The sequence below is a fragment of the Hypanus sabinus genome, chromosome 16 (genome assembly GCF_030144855.1).
Source record: "Hypanus sabinus isolate sHypSab1 chromosome 16, sHypSab1.hap1, whole genome shotgun sequence".
Taxonomy (NCBI): Eukaryota; Metazoa; Chordata; class Chondrichthyes; order Myliobatiformes; family Dasyatidae; genus Hypanus; species Hypanus sabinus.
Window position 1 is genome coordinate 33,040,155 of NC_082721.1, and position 24,095 is coordinate 33,064,249.

General features: G+C 39.5%; 1 protein-coding gene across 2 annotated transcripts in view; it reads left to right on the forward strand.

The window, feature by feature from the left end:
* The first annotated feature begins 387 nt into the window (after positions 1-387).
* The window catches only part of LOC132406200 (uncharacterized), a 28,988-nt gene continuing 5,280 nt past the window's right edge, over positions 388-24,095 (forward strand). Inside the window, exons 1-7 of one of the 2 annotated variants that reach the window (XM_059991521.1) lie at positions 388-807; positions 1,858-2,103; positions 2,600-2,844; positions 6,813-6,971; positions 9,276-9,378; positions 13,141-13,287; positions 16,684-16,878. In XM_059991521.1, the coding sequence (XP_059847504.1) occupies positions 552-807; positions 1,858-2,103; positions 2,600-2,844; positions 6,813-6,971; positions 9,276-9,378; positions 13,141-13,287; positions 16,684-16,878 (1,351 nt within the window). In that variant the 5' untranslated portion in view covers positions 388-551. Of the gene's footprint in view, positions 808-1,857; positions 2,104-2,599; positions 2,845-6,812; positions 6,972-9,275; positions 9,379-13,140; positions 13,288-14,084; positions 14,222-16,683; positions 16,879-24,095 lie in introns of those variants that run through there. The other variant, XM_059991522.1, reaches the window with a different exon arrangement.

Genomic DNA, 24,095 nt, shown 5'->3' on the forward strand with positions numbered 1-24,095 from the left:
TATTTAGGGTGACACCTTCTATGGAAGCTCCATTATTTGATAAACTTGTTCGTAAATCAACTATCTCTTGCTAACAGTTAATTCTAGCAACAAACGATTTCGTCGTCTTGTATGGAAAAATATATTGAACGGAAATGTCAAATCGCATAAATGAGTTATGATTTATAAAAGTCAATTTATAAAATGCATCAACGAACTCTGACCTAAGATCATTTTCACGTTTCGCTTTTTGTTTCCTTGCTTATATTTGAGTTTAAATCTGGTTGATCGACATAGTGAAATGTAGCGTTATATTTTTAATTGTAGAGTTATTGACGAGCGTTGCTCCTTTAATTTTTTTTGGTGTCTTGCACACACTGCTCCGCAACGGCTTTAATGGCATGTAGCTTAGCAACGACCAAGCCTCGGTCTGCCTCGCGAATTGCCCTTCGAGGTGTCCAACTGGGGTTTGGAAATGCATTCGTGTACCATCTCGGGGCCCTGGGTTCTAGAATCAAAAACTTCTGAAAGCATTGAGGCGTGAAGACCGAGGGAGTGAGGGGGTGAGGGCGATGGGTTGCGCCTCCAGTGTAAAGACAGCAGAGGCCGTCTCCCCGCCACTGACCGTGGGAGATGCCCAAACACAGCCACTCGTGCAAGGAGCGCTCGCTACAGCCGACCGCCTGTTTCCTGCTGAACATAACCGGAGCCCAAAGGGCGAGCTCAACTTAGCGAGGGACGACTTGAAGGCAGACGAGGAGACTGGGGAAGTGTACCGTCAGTCCTGGTCTCAGTTGACCCATGGGACCGCAGGTCCCAGTTCTAATGGTAAGTGCCTCTAGTAGAGTCAGAGAACTAATCAAACTTGCCCCTAGACAGGAAAAAAATCTGAAATTTCCAAAACAGCTGAGTTATAATCAACGCTAAAAAGTGAAATAGTCAAAGCTAAATATTGTGGATGCGGAAAACCAAACAAAAATTTGCCGGAAATACTCAGGTTAATTTTGTCGAGTGTACAGAATCTTATTTTCATGCGTGCCGGCCAGCAGATTGTACCTGAGGCCATTCTGCATCTTTCACATACATAAATAACAGAGCCTACTAAATTCAACTCTCCATTCCCTTCATGCCGGACACAGTGGCACCACGGAAGGCACTTGTTTCACAGACTTGCTTACCTACGTCAGTTCTCCATATGGGAGTTTCATTAGTTTTCCCTGTGACTATATAGATCTTTCTTGGTATCTTCCTACATTTAAACGATTCGGAGAATCAGCAATGTATTGTGGGCATATGTGATAGAATAGGTTACAGGGAAACAGGTGTGGGAAAGAGATTGGTGCAATTGATCCAAGAGCCAGTTTAGATTTGATGGGCCAAATTGTGTAAATAAAACATTCAATTCTGAGTCTGTTCAAAATAAGAGCATAAAATGTGAGAATTACTAAGCAGGTCAGGCGTATCTATGGAGGGATAAGAATTACCATTTCAGTCACACCTCTCAGGACTCCAAAATTTTCTCTTTTTTCAGCTTTCAAGCATCTGAAGTTTTTCTTAACTTTTTATCTTTTTCCCTAATGAGATGACATTCCTCAAAAGCCCCAGTTAGAATTAAAACAACTAGCCATATTAGAATGGGAAGTGGGGGGCGGGAGACGTAATTTACAATGTTTCTGATCAACCTTAGTATCTAATGTTAAATAATCTCTTCTAATAATGTGAAAGTATTTCATGCAACCTATCTAAGACAGATGTTTCCAAGAAGAGTAATTAACACTTGATACTGGATGAAGTTTACAATCTGTCTTGGATCATAAAGACCCTAAATCAATAAGTTTATTGCAAGTATTTTTTCATATGACATTCTTTCATTAATAGATTTGAATAATTCTGTAACTATGGAGGAATACAACAACATTAATAAAAAGGCCATGGGTGAGGAGCAGTGTGCTTTGAAGGAGATTGATTCAGTTTCTGTAGTTCAGGAGCAATCAGTCAGCAAGGTTACTGTGGTTGTTCTGGAGAATGGAAGTAACCTAACATGGCCAGAAACTACCAGAGCCCCAGATTCTGAACAGCACAATATGCTACTTTGTGAAGGAGGTCTACTGATGAGACATGAAGGTGAGAAATATGTTCATTTTATCAATTTAGACATGAAGGGTGCTTTTTAGCTTTTTTTGTGCAATATCCTTTATCCAAAGCCACTCTGATCCTCCACTGAAGGTCTGAAGATGACTGTCACAGAAATATTTCAGATATCGTCTTCTTACTTGCATCATTCCTGTGGCCAGTGTTTCTACACTGATAAGGTGTTTATCCAGAATATCAATGGAAGCATTATATCTAGCTCTAAGCTTGTTTTCAACAATAGACTTGGCAGTATGGTGAGCCAAGGCTTGGCTAATTACTTTCCTCTTATTTTGAACCATGGTGATGGGTTTTTATCTTCTCCTTTTCCACGCTTGCATGTAGAATTTTTATTAATGTACGGCAATCAGCTTAGTGGAATTTGATGTTTCAAATGGAAAATCTGATTGCATTAGCCAATCAGATTCTTCCACAGACATTCAGAGATGTTGCTTGTCATATTTACCTTATCATCCAAATTCCTTGCCAGACAGTTCATTTTCTAGTGAGACCAACTGTTCCAGTTTGCCCAGTGACCTCTGTCTCCCAGTTGTAATCGATAATGGCAGTGGACTGATAAAAGCTGGACTCTCAGGAAATCAGTCTCCAGCTTTCGTTTTCCCAAGTGTGGTTGGAAAGCCAAAGGACACATCAATGAATGTTTTTGGATCATCAGGAAGAGACACTTACGTTGGAGATGAAGCTCAAAGAAAACGCAGCGTTCTTCACTTGATTGTAAGTGGAAAACTTTTGTATGAAAATACAGATTACTTTCATTAGTTTTTCAGTGTTAATCTACACAGTCTACAGTGTGGAGTCCATCAGAGATTGCTTCCTAGAACAGATACAGAATCTACTCAGAGATTGGCTATTTTGAATCGGTGATGAACAGTAGGAAGCAGTAATAAACAATCTTGTGATAAAAGATCCCCAGGACAGGGGTGGTGAACGTTTTTGAAAGGGCAAGCTCAACTTGGTGATGAATTTCTAAATAAATATTATCATGCATGTTGTGGTAATTTTGAGCAGAGATTATCATTGATTAATGAATTAGTAACATTAATTATGGACTTTTTTAAGGAAAAAGGATGAGCCCAGTTGGTTATTAAATGTATTCATCATTTTACTATTACTAGAATTATAATAGAGACAGATTGAAATAAATGAAGTGATTTAGCAAATCTGTTCAAAATTATTAATAGTAATCTTTTAAAGACATTTGAAAAATAACAACATTTTATAAATGGTATTATTGTACCTCATGTATAACATAAGAATTGTGAATGTGGTGTTATAAATTCTTGTGCATATTCATAAAGGATCAAGGGAATGAAAATAAATACACTTTACTCTCAGTGAGACTTTTGTTGCTGCAATAATGATGACAAGTATTTCAAATCCACTTGTATTTGGTTGTTTCGAGAGCTAAACACTAGTTTAATCTCCCATAATTAGATTTGACCAAGTTCATCACTGAAAACAACTTGCATGAATATTTGTGGAGGCATTGAACTACATACAATACTTACTGTTAATATCACTGAATATCCAGTTTTCACTCACAAACAACAGAAGAAAAAAATATAAGCAGAGCTAAGCCAATGCCAACTGGCTCAACCATTTACTATCCAAATACTGATAAGGTATACTACGTTTGTGAGGTTTTCAAAATGTATCATCCAATGTTACGTATTCTCACAACCATCTAGCTGGCACCAAGCTGATGTGAGATGTTTCCTGTGAAAACATCTCACTTCTCTCAGTTTGTAAAAAATCATTTGTTGTTGCATTTGGCAATAAAAATAATCATCGTGATGAGGTTTAAAGAATTGAGCAGTGGCACTACACCCTGCATGCCAACAAAATTTTTGTGGGTGCCTCCTTGTACAGGTGAGCCATAGGCTTCGCCACCCCTCGAGGTAGTCACCACAATATGATAGAATCCAGATGCGGTTTGAAGCTGAATATTACAGGCCAAAACTACTGCTTCCAACTTGTATAAGGTCAATTAAATTGGTATGATGAAGAAACGGGAAAATAAGAGATGTGTCAGTGGATGAACAGTGTCAGATAGTCAAACAGCTGGTCAAAACACTCAGAAGGAACTTGTCCCAATTAGAAAGGGGGAATTCAATGAGAAAGAGACACTATTTATGGTTAGCAAAGGAAGTCGGATATAATGTTATATTGAAAATTACAGTAGGTCAAACAAAGTGACAAGGCCTGGGAAGTTTAGGATCCAGCAGCAAAACGCTAAAAAAAAGCTCTTAAGAAAGGGGGAAATCACTTTTTTTGAGAGGAGATGCATATAGTATATAAAAGAAACATTGAGTTTCTATGCATATGTAAATAGGAAGAAGGTGGCTAAGGTTGGTGTGAAGGATTTCTAGATGAGAATCCTGGTGAACTAATCACATGGAAACAAAGAACTGATAGATATATAAACAATGATTTTTTTTGCAACAGCCTTCAAACGAGGATGAACATTTAAAAATTCCAATCATAAGGGATAAAATATTAGAGAAACTTGGTGGACAAATCACTGGGACCTGATGGCATGCACGGAAGAGTTTCAAAGGCTGTGACTGCAGAGATAGTGGAGCCATTGGCTGAACATTTTCAGTTCACTAAATTTGAATATGTTCCGGAAGATTAGTCAACAAATGCGAGTCCCTTATTCAAGAAGGGAAGAAAGTTTAGGCCAGTTACTTTAAAATCTGGCAAGGGGTTAGAATCAACAATCAAAGAACAATTAACTAATCATTTAGGAAAACTATAATTAAGCCTAATTTCATTAGGTTTAATGAAATATAAATCATGCATGACAAAATAGCTTGAATTCTTTGAAGATGTAATGGGGAAGTTGATAATGGGTGTAATGTATTTAGATTTCCAAAAGAAATTTGTCAAAGTGCCGCATAAGAGGCTGGTGCATAAACTAAGATCCAAAGACAATGGAGAAAGTGTGTTAGCAGGGATAGAAAGGGGAGAGTTAATATAAATGGGTCCTTTTCAGGCTGGAGGGCTATAACTTGTGGAGTACCCCAGGGATCAGTCTTTGGCCTGCAATTATTTATAATTTGCACTAATGACGCAGAGAAGAGAACAAAATGCAAGGTTTCCAGGGTTGTCGATGATATACTAGGTTGAAGGCCACATTCTAATAAACACATTATGTCTCTGCAATGAAATATATACTGAACAATTGGGGAGGAAACCTGATAAATAGAGTTTAATATGTGAAGGGTGAGGACATGTACTTCAGTAAGAGAAATCAAAAGCCAGATTATTATCTACATGGAGAGTCCCACTGATTGAAGTTCCAAGGGCTCTCAGAGTTATAATGTATGAATCACTAAATTTAAAGGCAAAGAATTACCATGTACAGTAGTTAACAAGGCAAAGGATATATTGGCCTTTATTTCAAAGGGATTGGAGTTTAAGAATAGGGAGGTTTTGTTACCATTGTGCAGGGCCTCATGTGGAATACTGCACTAAGTTTTGACCATCTTAACTATAAAATGATATAAAAGCACTGGAGGCTGTTTAAAGGCTAATTATTGTGATGAGAGATTTGTCCTACCAGGAAAGGTCTTGTGTAGCTTTCTCTGTGTTGTTTTTTTTTATTATTACGTAGTTCAGTCTAGTTTTTTGTACTGTGTCATGTAACACCATGGTCCTGAAAAACGTAGTCTCATTTTTACTATGCACTGTACCAGCAGTTATGGTTGAAATGATGATAAAAGTTGACTTGACTTGATAATTGGGGTTTAGATGAATGGGAGATGATCTTATTTAAACATACAACACATGATATTAAGAGGGCATGTAAAGGTAGTTGTTGACTTTTTTTTCCATGATTGCAAGTTCTTGAACAAGGGGATATGGATACAAAATAAGGCCCCAGTTTTTTAAAGTTGAGATGCATAGAAATTTCTCTCAGAGAGTGTGAACCTCTCCAGTTCTCTGCTCCTGGAAGTGGTGGAGCCAGATCATTAGATATTTAAAGTGGAAATGGACTATGTGAAAGATTAAACACTGGCACAGAGAAGTCCATCAGTTTTGATCATCCATGACCATACTGAATGGTGGAGCAAGCTTGAAGGGCTGAGTGGCCTACTCCTGCTCCTATTTCCCTGTGTCCTTGTATGTTTGATTCTGGACACAACCTTAAGAAGGACATAAAGGCCCAAGGGGCAGTATAGAAAAAGTTTAATATAATTTCAGGGGTGTGAAATTTTAGTTACCAAGGTAACCAGGAGAAGTGGTTATGATTCTCAGAACAAAGTAGGTTTACAAAATCTTGCTAGTTCAAATATAGAGAAACTATTTCCATTAGCAGGGTCTAAACTGCCAGAGGATACAGGTCCTAAGCCCTTGGTGCGAGATCTAGTGATGAGGTGAAAAAACATTTACACAATGTGTTGTCTGAATTGCTGTGCAAATGGTTTGTGTAGACTTGTGCCAAGTGAGAATTTCCCAAACTGTAACATTTCAATAAAGCTTAATCTATGGGGATGAGGCAGTAATGGTTGGAGGATGAAAATGATGAGGCTTCACTATTCACCTCCTATAATTCTCAACATGTAAAATTAAATTCACTAGTAAAGTACAATCAATTGAAGTGCTGGCCTGGTGCTTTAGGGGATTGTATACTATTGCTGGTGGTGAATGTCTGTTCAAATGTTTGACTGTGTTTGAAGTATCCAATTCAGCATGGACTGATTACACATTGGACAGAAATGGAAGCACTCTGGAAGCACACGTTTGAAAACGAACTGCGTATTGATGTCCAAGAACACCCAATTGTTATGACGGAACCAACAAACAATCCGCAAAGGAACAGGGAGAAAACAGTCGAGGTAACAAACCCACAGCCTTTGAGATGTGCTGGGTAAAAGCATGTCATCTCTAAAGCTTTTGAAATAGATCCTTAAAAACTTGATATGAATGCTGATGTAGTGAATGTACAGGCTATTCCTTTCCCCTCAGACCTGTAAGGAGATACAATCCAGAAAAGCTTTCTTCTTTAATACTTAATAAGGAACTTAAACACACACGAGTAGTGAAATTAGGTTCCAATGAATAGAATATAATCCAGAAGACAATTTAAATAAAATTTATGAAATTTAGCTCAGTGCAATAAACTGGTACATAATAAAGTATATTTTACTCATTTTCCATCAGACTTTCCCTTTAAGCTCCTGTCAACCACCCTTGGACAACAGACACAAAGTGAGACATTCTGCCCTTCGGTTAGATTATAGCTGATTATTACTTCATTTACATGCCTTTAGTGTCCTAACCTTTGACACCACAAACTAATACAGATTGATTGATCTGTCATAAATCCTTTGATTGATTAACTCAACACCTAAATTCTTTTGGGAAAGTAAATATCAGATTTCTAATTTTTTTTTGTCTGAAAATCACTTTTTCATTTCAGACCATTTACACCCTCAGAGACTGGAAGCATATCCTCTAAATCTGGAATCTGTTCAATTTACAATTAACAGAAGGGTTTGTTTACTTAACATTTAAAATTTAACAACCTCATTAGAATCTCCCTCTAAATATATTTGAAGTAGGAGAACATGCAGTCTGTTTTCATAATTTAAGTTCTCCTATCACTTCGGTGAATCAGTGCTCTAAGTATGCTCAGACCTCTAAGGTTCGACACTAAAACAGAACATAGTACAAAAGCATTAGAAGTAGACACAATAATAGGCCATTATTGCTCCCACACTTGCTCCCCCATTCAATAAGGTTTTACTTCTTTGTTGTGAAACAACTCAGAATGGGCCCTTCCGGCCCCTTGAGCCACGCTGCCCAACAATCCCCCGATTTAATCCTAGCCTAATGATGGGACAATTTATACATTAACCTACCAACCGGTATGTCTATGGACTGTGGGAGGGAACCGGAGCACCCAGAGGAAACCCACACGGTCATGGGGAGAACGTACAAACTCCTTACAAGCAGCAGCAGGAATTGAACCCAGGTGGTCTATACTGTAAAGCATTGTACTAACCTCTACACTACCGTGCCAATCATGGCTGATTTTTCAACTCGTGCTGATTCCATTTCCCCTGGTTCCCTTAATATCAATTTATCAGTCTGTGTGTTGAATAACCTCACACAGCCCTTTTGAGTGGAGAACTCAAAAGACCTTATGGATGAAAAAAAAAATCCTCAAATCAGACAGAATAGCTATCTCCTTATATTGCAACTGTGACCCTTGATTTTAGATACCCCAGCCTGGGCACTTCACCCTTGTGTCTGTTGTTTTAAGCCCCATATTGCTCTTTTTGGATAAATTGCCCCATTCCAGGAATCAATCCGGTGAACATCCCTTGGGTATGTAGACCAGTACCACACAGAAGGGTTGAGATGCAATCTCACCACATTTCAAATGCACTTCAACCAAGGCTACGTACAACAGCACAACTACCTTTTCACTTTTTACTTCCAACCCCACTGAGATGATGTCTAATATTCCACAAACACTTTGATTACTTCTTGCATCTGTTAAAGTATGCACAGGTGAAATGAAAAAAAAAGACTTGTAGTATATAAGCAGCATTCACAAGAAAAAATGTAAACATGTGTACTAAAAACAAATTAGAATAAAAATGTCAATTGTAGTGCACGGTGGCTCAAACTATGATTAGAGTTTAAAGTGATTGATAAACAAGACAAATCATTTTCTTCTTCTATGATCTTTTATTGACAGTTTTAAAAAAATCAAACTGGAATAACTTGCTAGAGACTTAATTGGTTTTTATTATATCCATGTTGTTTAACTCCTTTTAAGTTCCTACACTCATCCTCACAACCTGTTGCATCTCCATCCTGTTATTTGTAAGTTAGGAATTTCCTGTTCCTGCATCCAGTGTTAAAATATTTATGCGAGACAGTGCGCAACACTAGTTCAAGGCAACTGTCTATTCCTACATTTGTCCCTCTTTCTCTAAAATCTTTACCTAGATTGTAATGTAATGCAGACAATCTCATTACTCTCAGAGTGGTGCTTTGGAGCTGATTAACTCTCCACACTAAAAGTGAAACACTTTAGCCATCATATTTAAAACATTGCAGTTACTTTGAGTTAATTTTAACCAGGGTTAAAACTAACAACCAGTTGTATTTGTGTTTATCTAAAACAGATTCTTTTTGAAGCATTCCAAGTTCCATCTCTTCTTCTGGGAATCCAGGCGGTGTTGGCATTATACTCTACTGGCAAAGTTACAGGAACTGTCATTGATTCTGGTAGCATCTTCTCACTAAGCAACCTAACTGATCTGTAACCCAACATTTCTATAACTTTGGTTTTACAATCATGTGCTGCTAGCTTCAGTGAATGGTGTAACTTTGCCCATAATCTTTTGGAGTTGTGAATTTAAACTGATCAGAAAGAAGAGTGACTGGAAAGATCAGATTTAACTTTATTGTTACTGATTTGATTAGTTTCCAAGATTCACACTTAATCCATGAACCATCTGTGCAAAGCTGAAATGTGTTCTGCATCTTTGAAGGAAAATTTTGTTAAAACAACACAATGTGCCAATGTTAAATAAAATTAAGATGATGTATGGCGTGTTGGCATTCAAGAGCTGTGAAATAATGTTGCTGCTCTATAAAACTCTGGTTAGATCACACTTGGGGTTTTATGTTCATTCTTGTGTTCAGTTTTGCTTTCATTATAGAAAGGATATGGAAGCTTTAGAGAATGGACAGAGGAGATTTACCAGGATATTGTCTAAATTAAAAAGCATATCTTATGAGAATTGGTTGAGTGTGCTCGTAATGCTGTCAATATAGCACCAAAATACCACCACCCCAAAAAAATTGCAAAAAAAAGTTTTATGGTAATTTCTTGTACTTTCAGACATACTGAACAACATATCAAAAGTTGGACAGAAACAGAGCACGGGAAGTAAAAAAAAAAATCTGACGCTAAAAAAAGGCCGCCAATGAAAAGAATCGGACCCGTACCTGCCTTATTTTGCTATATTTCACTGTTTTTAACAATGATAGTGCCATAATTGTGGTATAAAATGTGTATGGGAATACCCGCAGGGTGTGTTTTATCGCCAGAACTATGAACTATTATTTCATGACGTCTCACTGTGGGTTAACTACAAGAGCACGGTAGGGATTGCTAGGGCACTTGCTGCAGCCAATTGGATGGGGTCATGGAAGATGCATCTCAGTGCCATCTCAGCTTGCTTGCCAATATTCGCGGCCACTGGCCATCCGAATTATCTGAAATTGGCTTGTCTTTATCTCCAGAAGATGCATGCATTGGAGGATGACAACCCTGAGGTTCAGAAGTTCCAGTCTGGGTTCCATGTAATCAGACGCAGCAGCCAATACCGGGCTGGTCTTGGCTCTGAACTTGTGATAGAACAGACACTAGTGCACTCACTAAAAAGCCAAGGGGGCCTAGCTCAAGGAAGTGGGATGTCAGAGCACCGGAGAGAAGTTTGGACTATGTCTTCCACTGTGTCATCCTCTTACAACCTTGCCATGCAAGAACTGACCACGAATAGTTACACAACAGGTGAACAACATAAGGAGTTGTCCACCTCCAGAGTGAGTGGAGATGAGGCTGACCTTGAAAAAGTCGCACCAAAACTGGACTGTTTCATGCCATTTTCGGATGATAAATCATTGCGCAACATCATCACAGGGGTTTATGCAAATGAGTTTGTCAATGTACGTGACCTGTTTGCAATAGGAAATGATGGAGTTAGGAAGATGGACGGACACTCTGTTTTCTTGTATTCGCACAAAAGGAGTTCGAAGGTCAGGACACTAGTCTCCAGTGTCAAAGTTGCTAAAGACTGTACCATAGATCCAGGGTTGTTATTCCAGAGGTTCTTAGTTATATCACAGACAGGTGATCTCCAGCTATACAAAGTGATGAACTATGAACTCTGTCCATATCCGATGTCTTTGTTTGAAGTAAAGAACATCTTGCACCAGCCAGATAAGCCACAACTGTCAGAAGCGATAAAGAACTATGTCACCTCCAAATCGGACAATGCTGTCACACAGACGGTACCAGTGACAGATCGCTTCTGCACCGCTTAAAATGGATGGAGGGGTGCACCTACAGTTCAATTGCAGATGACTACGCCTCATTCACTGTCAAACACTATGCCAGAACCACTGTAGTGTTTGATGGTTATGGGGTTGGGCCAAGCCATAAAGGACTGTACTCATCAGCATCGAAGTGAACAAGGTGAACATTACAGGGGCGACAAATTTGTTGGAAAAAAGGAGGACCTCTTGTTGAATGAGGCAAACAAGCAGGTAATTATCCAGCCCATCATGGAACATTTGTGACAGAGAGGCTGTGAAGTGATTCAAGCTGAAGGAGATGTTGACATTGAGATCACAAAAGCAGTCATCACAATGTCTGCTTTCAAATCTACCACCCTTGTTGAAGAAGACATAGATCTCCTTGTACTCTTGCTCTACCATGTAGTGGTAACAAACTGCACTGAACTCTATTTCTGCTCGGAAAAGGCAAAATCAAATGCCTATAATATCAAGGTCCTTAAGCAGATACTCTGAGAAGCAGCTTGTAATGATTTATAGTTTTGCCATGCCTTTACTGGATGCGACTGAACATCCAGAGTATTTGGGATCAGAAAGAAGTCGGGGTTCCAAAGAATCATCGAGAAAGAAAAGGAAATCAGGGACTGTTCGAAAGCATTCTGTGCACCAAAGCAAAGCAGGATGTTGTAGAAACCAATGGCTGTAGGGCAATGGTGGCGTTGTTCAATTGAAATCAGAACGACTCCCTGGCATCTATCAGATACAATATGTTCTACAAGAAAGTTGCGAGAGCTAAGACTTTCGTCACGCCTAAAAGACTGCCACCAACCACCTCGGCCTCTAAATTTCACTCCCTGCGGACTTACTACCGGGTTATGGAGTGGATGGGCTGTAGTGATGAAATGGAGCTGTCTGCGTGGGGATGGAGGGTAGAAGGGGAACAACCCGTTCCAGTGATGACAGACAGAAGGCCTGCTCCAGAGGTACTCATTCAGATGATTCACTGCAACTGTTCAGGAGGCTGCAGTATGCTAAAGTGTACTTGCAGAAAGCGTGGGCTGGAATGCACCAGTGCATGTGGGCGTTGCCAAGATGGCAACTGTGAAAATATGACAAATGAGCCAGTTATAGAAGAGGATGATGAACAAGACTGTGTCTGACAAGCCTAGGTAGCATGTTATGTGTCATGACATCAGTACTTATTACCAGAGTTGTCCCTTGATTGCATCATTGATGACATCATGATGTCAGTACAAATGCAACTTTCATTCCAGGAACTACTGTTATTTGAAAAACATTGGTAAAAAGAGCATTTGTTAAAACACCAGGTTTTAAAAAAAACTTGCAGTTTAATGGCTATAGTCAGACTTTTGACGTTTTTCTGCTGGTGGCCACCTTGTCTTTTGATGTCATTTTTGGAGATTTTCCCCTGTATCAAAATTGTCCAACTTTTGATATGTTGTTCTCCACATCAAATAGTACAATAAGCAATCATAAAATGGTTTTTATTGCAATTTTTTGGGGTTAGGTGGTATATTGACCCACCTATAGGGCTTTTGGAGAGGAGGTTGAGAGGTGACCTGATAGAGGTGTACAGGTAGATCAAGTGGACAGCCAGAGACCATTTCTCAGGGCTCGTACAAGGGGCCATAACTTTTAAGTTGTTTGGAGGAAAGTATAGGGGAAAATGCCAGAGGCTGGTTTTTCACACAGGGTTGTAGGTGTGTGAAATGCTCTGACACGGGTGGAGGTGGAGGCAGATACATTAGAGACTCTTAGCTAGGCACACTGATGAAAGAAACATGGAGGGAAGGGTTAGATTGATCTTATGTAGGTTGAAGGATCAGCTCAACATCATGGGCCGAATGGCCTGTACTGTGCTGTACAATTTTATGTTCTGTTTCTTTTGATAAATAAAACAATTATTTCACAGAACATACAGATTTCCCTTCTTTCTGGTTGCAGGATCGTCTGTGACACATGTGGTTCCTGTTCTTGAAGGAGGTGCCTTGAATAACCTCACTAAGCGCATGTACCTAGGAGGAGAGGACCTGACAGAGTACATGATGAGATCCCTGGCTGAAAACAATAGCTGGTCCTTCACCTCCAAAGGTAAAAGCAACATAGCATCATGTAACAACATTGGATGATGCTGCATGTGACCGTACCCCAATTTATTTCTTACACATAAAACTTCATCCTTGTGTATTGGCGGGTGTGATCCTCTGTCAGGTACAACCACACATCTACATCCACAATGGGGCAATAATAATAGGTCATATTCTCATGATATTTAATTAATTGTTTTGTTTCCTTTATAAAAAACAAATGGTTCAGAGAAATATTGCAACAAACACAAAATGCTGGAGGAACTCAGCAGGTCAGACAGCATCTATGGAAAAAAAAAATACAGTCGATGTTTTGGGCCGAAACATTGACTGTACTGTTTTCCATAGATGCTGCCTGACCTGCTGAGTTCCACCAGCATTTTGTGTGTGTTGCATGGATTTCCAGCATCTGCAGATTTTCTCTTGTTTGTGAAGATAAATATTGGTTTAGCTGAAGATATTAATTTGGTACAGAATAGCTTGTTTAATTTTAATTGGAGTTTCTTGTATTACATAAAACAAGATTATTCTTGTAAATAAACAATCCAAAAGGCCCAATTTTTGTGTTTGGCTTTAATTTTTTTCTAAATGTAAGGCTTCCTCCCTCCTTACAATCTGCTATTTGCAGACTGAGACCTCAGTGGCTGACATTATACAGTTTTTCAGTTGAATTTTGAGCTTTCCTAAAACAACACTGTTAGAACTGGAATCCAAAAATAAAACAGAAGAGGAAAAATTAGGGTTAATGACCTGAACAGGTTGATCTGTAATATTAACTCTGTTCCCCTTTCATATTCTCAGAAGAAGAAAAATAGCCCTTAACTCGGCAGTGGAGTTATCGGGGCACCGACATGACAATGTTTCCATAGCAAGTTATTCTTGTTTTTATGAGGCCGAGTTGCTAGCTCAACGCTCTTTCATATTCACAGAGGGGAAATAAATTATGATGAGGTATGTAACTAGAGATCAAAAGGATGAGAGGAGTTTAAATCAATTACTATGATTAACCAAAATGTATAAGGCAAACTAATGGGACTGCTGAATAACAGATCTCCTGGATCTGACTATCTATATCCCTGAGATTTTTTAGAGAAGTGCTGTGCAAATGGTAGATACATTGGTTGCGTTCTTCCAAAATTTGTCACAAGTGGGAAAGCTCCCAGTGAATATGAAAGCCACAAATGGAAAGAAATGTAGAAAGCAGGCAACTATGGGCCATATTGTCCATCATCTGCCTTTGAGAAATACTGGAATAAGTAGGAGTAGGAGAAAGCTATTTAGAAAATACTGTACTAACATGGTTCATACAAAGGAAGTTGGGGGTAATTACTTTAGCACACTGCATTGCAGATTCAATTAGCAGAAAGGATAATGGGAAAATCAGTGGGTGTGGTGCATCTGCATTTGTAAATGGTACATACAAAGCTACTGCTCAATGTAAGGATTCAGAGCTTTGAGGTGATAACTAACAGAGTCAGAGGATCAGGAAATTATGGAAAGCTGAGAGAACAGATAAACGGATAAAATTCAGGTGGATAAGGTGTAACTACAGGAGTTCCACTGGGATTAATGTTGGAGTCACAATAATACATATCCTATGTTATTAATTTAGATGAAGGAATTGGTTTATTTGGGCAGTTAGTAGAGCCAGTGTTTCAGTGTCAGTGATCCTGTTTCACTCCTGATCTCTGATTCTGTCTCTGTGAAGTTTGTTCATTCCTGTGCAACAGTGTGAGTTTTGTCTGGATGCTTTGATTTCCTTTCACATCCCAAAGAAGTAGGTTAATTGGCTAATCTAGATGGTCCCCAGTGTATAACGAGGCAGTAAAATGTTGATGGGAATGTTGGGAGAATAAATTACAAGGAAAATTAACTTGGGAATCGCATTGCAATCTCAGCTGGGATGAACTGTCAGAGGTTCCTATTTCACATGGAAATATAGAAATATTGTACTCAGATTTATTGACAATAGAATGATGGATGAGAAAGTAAATTTAGGGAGGCTGCAGAAATACCTGTAATTAAACTGATATAAACATTAGAATAAAAAGGCAAACTACAGTGGTGCATTACATTATGGAAAGAGGTAAGTTCTTTTTATTTGTTTTTTTTTGGGATGTAGGATCCTGATGGCCTGAGAAAGTGTTGGTGAGCCAATTATTTGAACCACTGCAGTCTTTCTGACAAAGGTGCCCTGATGGTGCTGCAGAGTGATGTGTTTCAGGATTTAGTACTCATAATGAGAAAGGAATAAGTCAATTTGTTGTGCAACTTGGAGAAAACGTGGTGATGTTTCTGTGCACCAGCTGACTTGATCTTCTTGATGGTGGAAACTTGGGGAGGCATTGTTCAAATCGTCTAGTTGAGTCATTGTAACATTATTTTGATGGTTCACATTACAACCACAATGTGCCAGGAGTAGAGGAAATGAATATTTACGTTGTATGAGGTGCTAAATTGGGTTAGATTGCTTCTATTTTATTGGATCTGTGCTCATCAAAAAAGTGTTCTATTGCTCTCCTGACTTGTGTCTTGTGGATGCTGAAAAGGCTTTGGGTGGCAAGTGGCAAGTCCATTGTCAGGGTGTTACTCCGTCTCCATCCTGACGTTGTCAATGATAACTCAAGACCGATGAATAGGTGGTTAGACCCTCCCTTGCTGTGGATGACTATTGCCTTGTTTGATCTAAACGTTGTATGGAGGCATGAAGTTGTTCTTTGCAGAATTGCAAACAGAATTGAGTACTGTGTAATCATTAATGAACATCCCTATTTCTAGCCTTGTGACAGAAAGAAAGTTGTTGACTGAAGTAGACAATGTTGCAGGAGTTCCTAAGGGCAATGTCTTGAAGCTGTCATGACTATTATTCAACAATAATAATCATCTTCCTTTGTATCAGATTTGCCGGTAATTATAAAACACTGTCGCTCGCCGAAAGCTCCGCAACGAGTCAAAGTCAAGTTTATTGTCCTATGCACCACAAGTACCGTATATGTACACACAGATGCAAAAAAAACTTACTTGCAGAACTATCACAGGCAACACACTAATTTGGGTTTACAGTCATCATTCCTTAAGCATTACTTGATCAAAATGCTAGAACTGCAAACACTGGGAAAGTACTTTAAGCATGGACACCTGTGATTCAAAAAGACAGTTTGCTTAAAACTAATGAACAATAAAATATTGTATTCCAATGTTCACACAAAGTATGAATACGATTAAGGTTTTGGGAATTAATTCCAAATTTACTTAGATACTGCCTAAAGGAAGATCTAGTCTCTGAGGAATTCCCAATCCCACCTCCAGATGTGTCTCGTTGATTTTGAGATATATGAAGCCCGTAGAGGGTTTGCTTTTCAATTTTTCTTATTTTGTGTGATTTTCTTTTTTTCCCCAGCTGGGTTAGATATTATCAGAAATATCAAGGAAAAATTTTGCTATGTTGCACTAGACTTTGAAGCAGAGCTGCAGAACTTCAAGAACAATCCAGACGGAATAAAAGAAGAATATGTGCTTCCAGATGGACAAAATATGATCGTCACGAACCAGAAATTCAGTTGCGCAGAAGTCATGTTTAAGCCATTTTTAATAGGTAACCTGGTTAAGAATTTTTCCATTGTTTTTCTGTTCATGGAACTTCTGACCATAGAACAACAGTTAAGCTCAAATCTCTCAGGTGTTGGCCTCCAGGAATGACCAGCAGCCCTTGAGTACTCTTGGTTCAGCTTTATTATAGGGCACGGTCCCAAAACAATAGACCAAGATGTCTCTGCCAAGTCTTTGTAATTTGCCTACATTATGAAATAGGAATACAAGATACCTTTAAATATCCTTAAGTCTCACATCTTATTTCCTTCTATGCGCAAACACTTTCAATGTCCACAAGTCTGTCTCGGAAGTGAATGTACTCAATGTCTATCTCCACACCTTTCTAGATCAACACATTCCGTAGGTTTGTGGCCCTCTGATACAAGTTCCTCATCATTGCAATCATAAATCGGTAACACCTTACTCTGAAACTGTCTCCTAGTTCTAGATTCCCCAAGAGTGGAAACATATTCTCATTATCTACTGTCAATCACTCTAAAGGTCATTGCTCAATCTTCTAGCCTCTAATGAATATGTGTAACCTGTTTAATTACTCCATTTGCTAAGTATGTATTTATGACAGTTTTGCAAACTTTGTGTCCTCCCTTAGCTGTCATTGCATCCTCATCAAATATGGCTGTCACTCAGTGCCCTCACCCATTGTAAATACCTGAGGCCCTAGCATTGTACCCTGTAGCATTCAACTAGTTGCAGTTTACCAGCCTGGTTTTATGCCAACTGTCTTCTGCTAGTTACTCAATCTTCTTTTGACACAAGTGTTTAATATCTGCAGATTTATCATGCAGTAACTTCTATTGTTCTTTTTTGCGTCTTTGGCCCTCCCTCCGGATCAAAAATGATTCTGATTTTATAGATTCTGAGGTGATTGATGAGGCCAATGTAAGAATCAAAGATTCTGCTAAGTGCAGGGGATCCCTAATTGGGTGTAGAGCTTTGAAATAGTGTGACCCTTTCACCATGTATGTTGGGTTTTCTGTGCTCCCAGTGCAAGATCTTTAGATTCACATCACCAATCATCTACTCAACTTTAATCAGGAAAGCATCCAGATTCCCAGGCATCAGTAGAAATATTATATTTCCTTGAGGGTTTTGAGTACATACTTGAATATGCAGATACACATGTGGTCACCTCTTCACATGAAAGAACTTGCATCAGGATCTGGACCAGCTGGAAAAATGGGCTGAAAAATGGCAGGTGAAATTTTAATGCAGACAAGCATGAAATGTTACACTTTGATAGGACCAATTGGCAAATCTTACACAGTGAATGGTACGGCATTGAAGAGTGTGGTAGAACAAAGGGATCTGGGAATACGAGTCCATAGTTCATTGGAAGTGGTGGCACAGCTAGATAGGGTTGTAAAGAAAGCTTTTGGCTCATTGGCCTTCATAAATCCAAGTATCAAGTACAGGAGATGGGATATAATGTTGAAGTTGTGTAAGACACTGGTGAGGCCTAATTTGGAGTATTGTCTGCAGTTTTGATCACTGACCTACAGGAAAGATGTAAGTAAGGATAAGAGAGTACAAAGAAAATCTACAAGCATGTTGCTGAGATTGGAGGACCTGAGTTATAAGGAAAGATTGAATAGGTTAGGATGTCATTCCTTAGAATGTAGATGTCTGAGGGGAGATTTGATAGGGGAATTCAAAATTATGAGGGGTACGGATATGATAAGTGCAAGCTTTTTTCCACTGAGATTGGGTGGAACTACAACTAGAAGCCATGGGCTAAGGGTGAAAGGTTTAAGGGGAACTTGAAGGGAAACTTCTTCATTCAGAGGGTGATGAGAGTGTGGAACAAGTTGCCAGTGCAGGTGGTGCATGCAGCTTGATTTTAATATTTAAAAGAAGTTTGAATAGGTACATGGATGGTGGAGGTATGGATGGCTATGATCCCAGTGCAGGTCACGGGGGGTAAGCAATTTAAATGTTAAAGAAAGGGGAAAATTGCCGCCCAATGCAGCACAAGGCACAGAAAGGAACGATAAATGTAATTAGAGACTCAATGATGGGGATGATGACTTGGGAAGGACACTAATATTGGTCCGCTTATCCTTCCAGTGAATATGGAAGATTTTCTGAAAACAGCACTGGTGGTATCTTTCCATTGCTCTGAATCATTTGCTGAAGACAGTTTGCATCTTAAAAGCATATGGGGTACAGATCAATGCTGCTTTAGGTAGGCCATGAGTTTTGTGTCAAATTTGAGGTCTTGCTCTGGAACATTTTCTCACAGTTGATGAAAGACTGCTGATACATGAAAGGTGATGGTGAATTGGGGTTTGCCTCCCTAAGTGTTTGCTCCTAAAACCAAGACATGAGGATCTTGCTGTGAATCTTTATTGTTAAAGCAAGATGGTGTTTTTTGGGGGCAGGCTAGCAAAGGGCCAAAGTCTTGGTGTTGTTTAGTTGAAGGTCCAGTCTGTGTGCTTTGGTGAATGAGAAGTTATTGATGGTTTGGAGTTTAGGCTGTGAGTGTATTGAAACATCATCATTGTCATCTGTAGTAGCCCCTTAAATTCAAATTACCTTGGTTCAGGTGTGTAGTCAGTGTAGTTACCTTAAAACAGAGTCACCTAGATATCTCTGACTCCCATGAGCCATTATGCATTGCAGTGGTTTAGCATTTTGATGATTCTAAAGACTAATTCCACTTGATGGGAGGTAAGGTGCAGCATTATGGTGGGAAAGATTAAAAAGTATCAGGGCAATAATGTATGTAGCTGTTCAACACTTGCCCATTGAGATTGGCTTTGCTTAGACGTGTCGGTTAGGATCATGCAGTGCATGACACTATTAAGCAAATAAATGACAGAGAGCATCTATTGGCGGGTGAACTTGAGGAGAGTGCTCCACAATACTTACCGGTTGAGAAATCAAAGGCTTTAGTGAAGACTGTGTATAATGATCAATTCCATTCCTTGCAGATTTCTGAATTGTGTGGTGAAGCAGTCTTTTGTGCTTTTAGATGGACAGAATCAACATGGATGTTGGGAGTAGTTCTTCAGTTTCTGTGTGGAGTTGAGTTAGATGCTGGTCATGACTTTTGCTGTGGAAGACAGCAGATAGGCCCTTCTAGAGTTATGAGTCAGGTCTGTCTCCTTGAACGTACAGGCAACTAGTGAAGAGTTTCTGGCACAAATCTACAAAATCTTTGACCTTCAGCAGGGATACTTTATGCTCCTGAGGCCATGTGACATAGGAGTAGAATTAGGTCATTTGGCTCATTGATTCTGCTCGGCCATTCTGTCGTGGCTGATTCATTATCCCTCTTGTCCCCATTCTCCTGCCTTTTCCACCTAACCTTGCATGACTTTATTAATCAAGAACCTATCAACCTCCACTTTAAGTATATCCAATGACTCGGCCTCCACAGTCTGTGGCAATGAATGCAAAGTTCAAAGTCAATGTATCATCAAAGTACATATATGGCACCTGAGATTCGTTTTCTTGATGAACCTAGTAAATCCAATGACAGTAATAGAATCAGTGAAAGGCCACACCCAACAGGGTGGACAACTGGTGTGTAAAAGATGACAAACTGTGCAAATACAAAAGGAAAAAAGGGAATAATAATTGTAAATAAATAAGCAATAAATATTGAGAACCTGAGATGAGGAGTCCTTAAAAGTGAGTCCATAGGTTGTGGGAACAATTCAGTGAATGGATGAATGAAGTTATTCCTTCTGGTTCAAGAGCCTGATGGTTGTTGAGGGGTAATAACTGTTCCCAAACCTGGTGGTGTGAGTCTTGAGGCTCCTGAACCACCTTCCTGATGGCAGCAGTAGAAAGAGAACATGATCTGGGTGGTAGGGATCCCTGATGATGGATGCTGCTTTCTTGCAACAATGCTGTGTGTAGATGTGCTCAGTGGCGGGGAGAGCTTTATCGTGTTACATAGAAACATTCAAGGGCATTGTCACAGTCTGGTATGGAAACACCGTTCAAGGGCATTAGTGTTTCCATACTGGGCTTTGATGCAGACAGTGAATATACTCCCCTCCACATATCTATACAATTTTGTCAAAGTTTTAAATGTCATGATGAGTCTTTGCAAACTTTTAAGGAAGCAGAGGCACTGCTGTGCCTTCCTTGTAATACACTTACGTGCTGGACCCAGGACGGGTCCTTTGAAATGGTGACACTTAGAAATTTGATGTTGCTGACCCCCTCCACCTCTGATTCCCCCAATGAGGACTGGCTCATAGACCTCTGGCTCCCTCCTTCCTGAAATCAATAATCAGCTCCTTGGTCTTGTTGACATTGAGTAAGAAGTTGTTGTTGTGGCACCACTCAGCTAGATTTTAAATCTCTCTCCTATATGCTGATTTGTCACCACCTTTGAATTGGCCAATGATAGAGCAGGGGGTATTGCACACAGCCTTGTAGTGTACTTGTGCTGATGGAGATTGTGGAGATGTTGTTGCTCATCCAAACTGACTCGGATTCCACCACCCTCAGGATAAAGAAATTCCTCATCTTTCTTTTAAAGGAACATCCTATTCTGAGGCTGTGCCTTCTGGTCCTAGACATACCCACCATAGGAAACATCCCCTCCAAGCCCACTCTGTCTGGGCCTTTCAATATTTGATAGGTTTCAATGAAATCCACCCCCCCCCCCAATTTTTCTAAACTCCAGCAAGTACAGGCACAGAGCCATCAAATGCTCCTTTTGCATTAACTGTTTCATTCCCAGGATCATCCCTATAGATTCTGTCCAATACCAGCACATCCTTTCTTATATAAGAGGCCAAAAAGTACTCACAATACAAAAAGTGCAGTTTGATCAATGCCTTATAGAGCTTCAGCATTACATTCTTGCTTTGATATTTTAATCCTCTAGAAATAAATTCTAACATTGCATTTGCCTTCCTTACCACCAAAACACCTGCAAGTTTACCTTTACAGAATAATGCACGAGGACTCCCAAGTCCCTTTGCTGATGTCTGAATTTTCTCCTCATTTAGAAAATAGTCTATGTCTTCTACCAAAGTGCATGGCCATACACCTACTACACTATATTTCATGTGGGATAGGCATCACTCCACCGGTCTTCATATTGTTTACAAACTTGGCCACAAAGCATCAATTCTGCCATCCAGATCATTCACATATAATGTGAAAAGAAGCAGTCCCAACACTGACCCCTGTGAAACACCACTAGTCACCAGAGGCAACCAGAAAAGGCACCATTTGTTCCCGTTCTTTGCCACTTGCCGGTCAGCCAATCTTCTATCCATGCCAGTATGTTTCTTATAATACCATAGTCAGATAAGGCCTTTTGAAATAGTTGGGAAATGACTTTTGCCTACTTGTCAGGCAGAAGGGACAATGGGTTGGCATGAACGTGCTGGTGTGGGATGAAATAAAGGACATTCACAGGAGAAGAGGTTTTCAGAGTGTTCCCTCCAATGAGCATTGACTGTGCTCTTGTCCTTGATTAGTTCACCCATGTTCTTTTAACATTAGGTAGTTGTTTATCATTTGAAACAACATGGACTTAACAAAGTGAGATTTTAGACCAGTGGCGGGGTCTGAAATGTTTGCAGTAAGCTTCCATTAATCCAGCAAGCTTGGGTCTAGCATGATTGCTTTCCCCTAAAGGTTCTTTTACTTTAAGGTCTCATTGCACAGAACCCAATCCAGAATAGCTGATGCACTAGCTAGTGGGCTCAACCACGAGCTGCTCGAGAAAGCCATCTCGTAGGCATTCTAGAAATTTCCCCTCTTGGAATCCAGCACCAACCTGATTTCCCCAATCTACCTGCATATTGAAGTCCCCCATGACTATTGTAACATTGCCCTTCTGGCATACATTTTTTATCTCCTGTTGTCTTTATACCCTTGTAGTTCTTTACCTCTGTTCACAATGATTCAACACCCTCCAACCCTATGTCACCTCTTTCTAATGATTTGATTTCATTTTTCAACCTATTTTCCAACTCCTTCTGCCTTCCTGCCTGTCCTTTTGATACAACGCGTGTCCTTGGACATTAAACTCCCAGCTATAATCTTCTTTCAGCCATGATTCAGTGATCCATACTACATCATACATGCTACCTTATTCCGATAGAAATAGAGATATAGCTTATTTCATGGAATCATATAGCATGGAGGTGGGCTATTTAGCCTAACTCATCTTTGTATCCCTCTGTATTAGCCTTATCTCCCAGCACCTGGGTATAGAGGGCTAGGAACCATGTGATTCAAGTGTTCATTGAGACACTTAAAAGGCTGTCAGTGACCCAGTTTCAACTATTTTCTCAGGCAGAGCATTCCAGCTACTCACCTGAGTAAATAAAAAGGTCCCTTTCAGATTCTCTATCTCCATCTCCTCTCTTCTTAGCCTAAACCTATGTCCTCCAGTTTTATTGACCCACAATGTGGGGAGAATGAGAGTCAAGATTCCTACAGTCTAGACCATCTATACCCCTCATAAATCTTATATACCTTGAATATGTCCTCTCTTAACTTCTTCTGCGCCAGGGAGAAAAAAGTCCTAGCTTCTCCAGTATCTTCTCATAATTGAACTGCTGCATCCTGTGAATCATCTCTGCACCTTTTCTGGCACAATGATATCCACATTATAGTGTGGATGATGAAAAATGCATGTAACATTCCAGCTGAGATTTTATCAAGTAGCATAGGGACATAGGGTTGGAGTATAACCTACTGACTTCTATATTCAGTGTTCTAATAAAGGTCAATATCCTGTATGTGTTCCTAATTACATTGTCTACCTACATTGCTATCTTAAAGAAGCTCTGGACATTTACTCCAAGGACACTTTTTCTTAATATATCTCAAGACCCTATGATAATATTCCCAAAATTTATAATTTCACATGTCATGTGGCATCCATGAACTTGCTGATCTTGTCTCCCCTATCCAAGCCATTCAGATATTACAAATAATAAAGGTTATTTGTTAAATAATAGCACTGATCCTTGAAGGACATCACCTGTCAAAGTATCCAATCGCAAGAACTCCACCGTCACCTTATTGCGGCCAACTTTGGCTCTAGTATGCCACTTTTCCTGGTTCAAGTGATCCTAATCCTTTGAATCAATCTTACATCTGAGACCTTAAATATTTTACTAAAGGCCACGTAAATCACATCTACTACTCTGCCTCATCGATGTACCTCTTCAAAGAATTCAATAAAATTGGTCAGACAGGAAACCATGACAAAGCCAA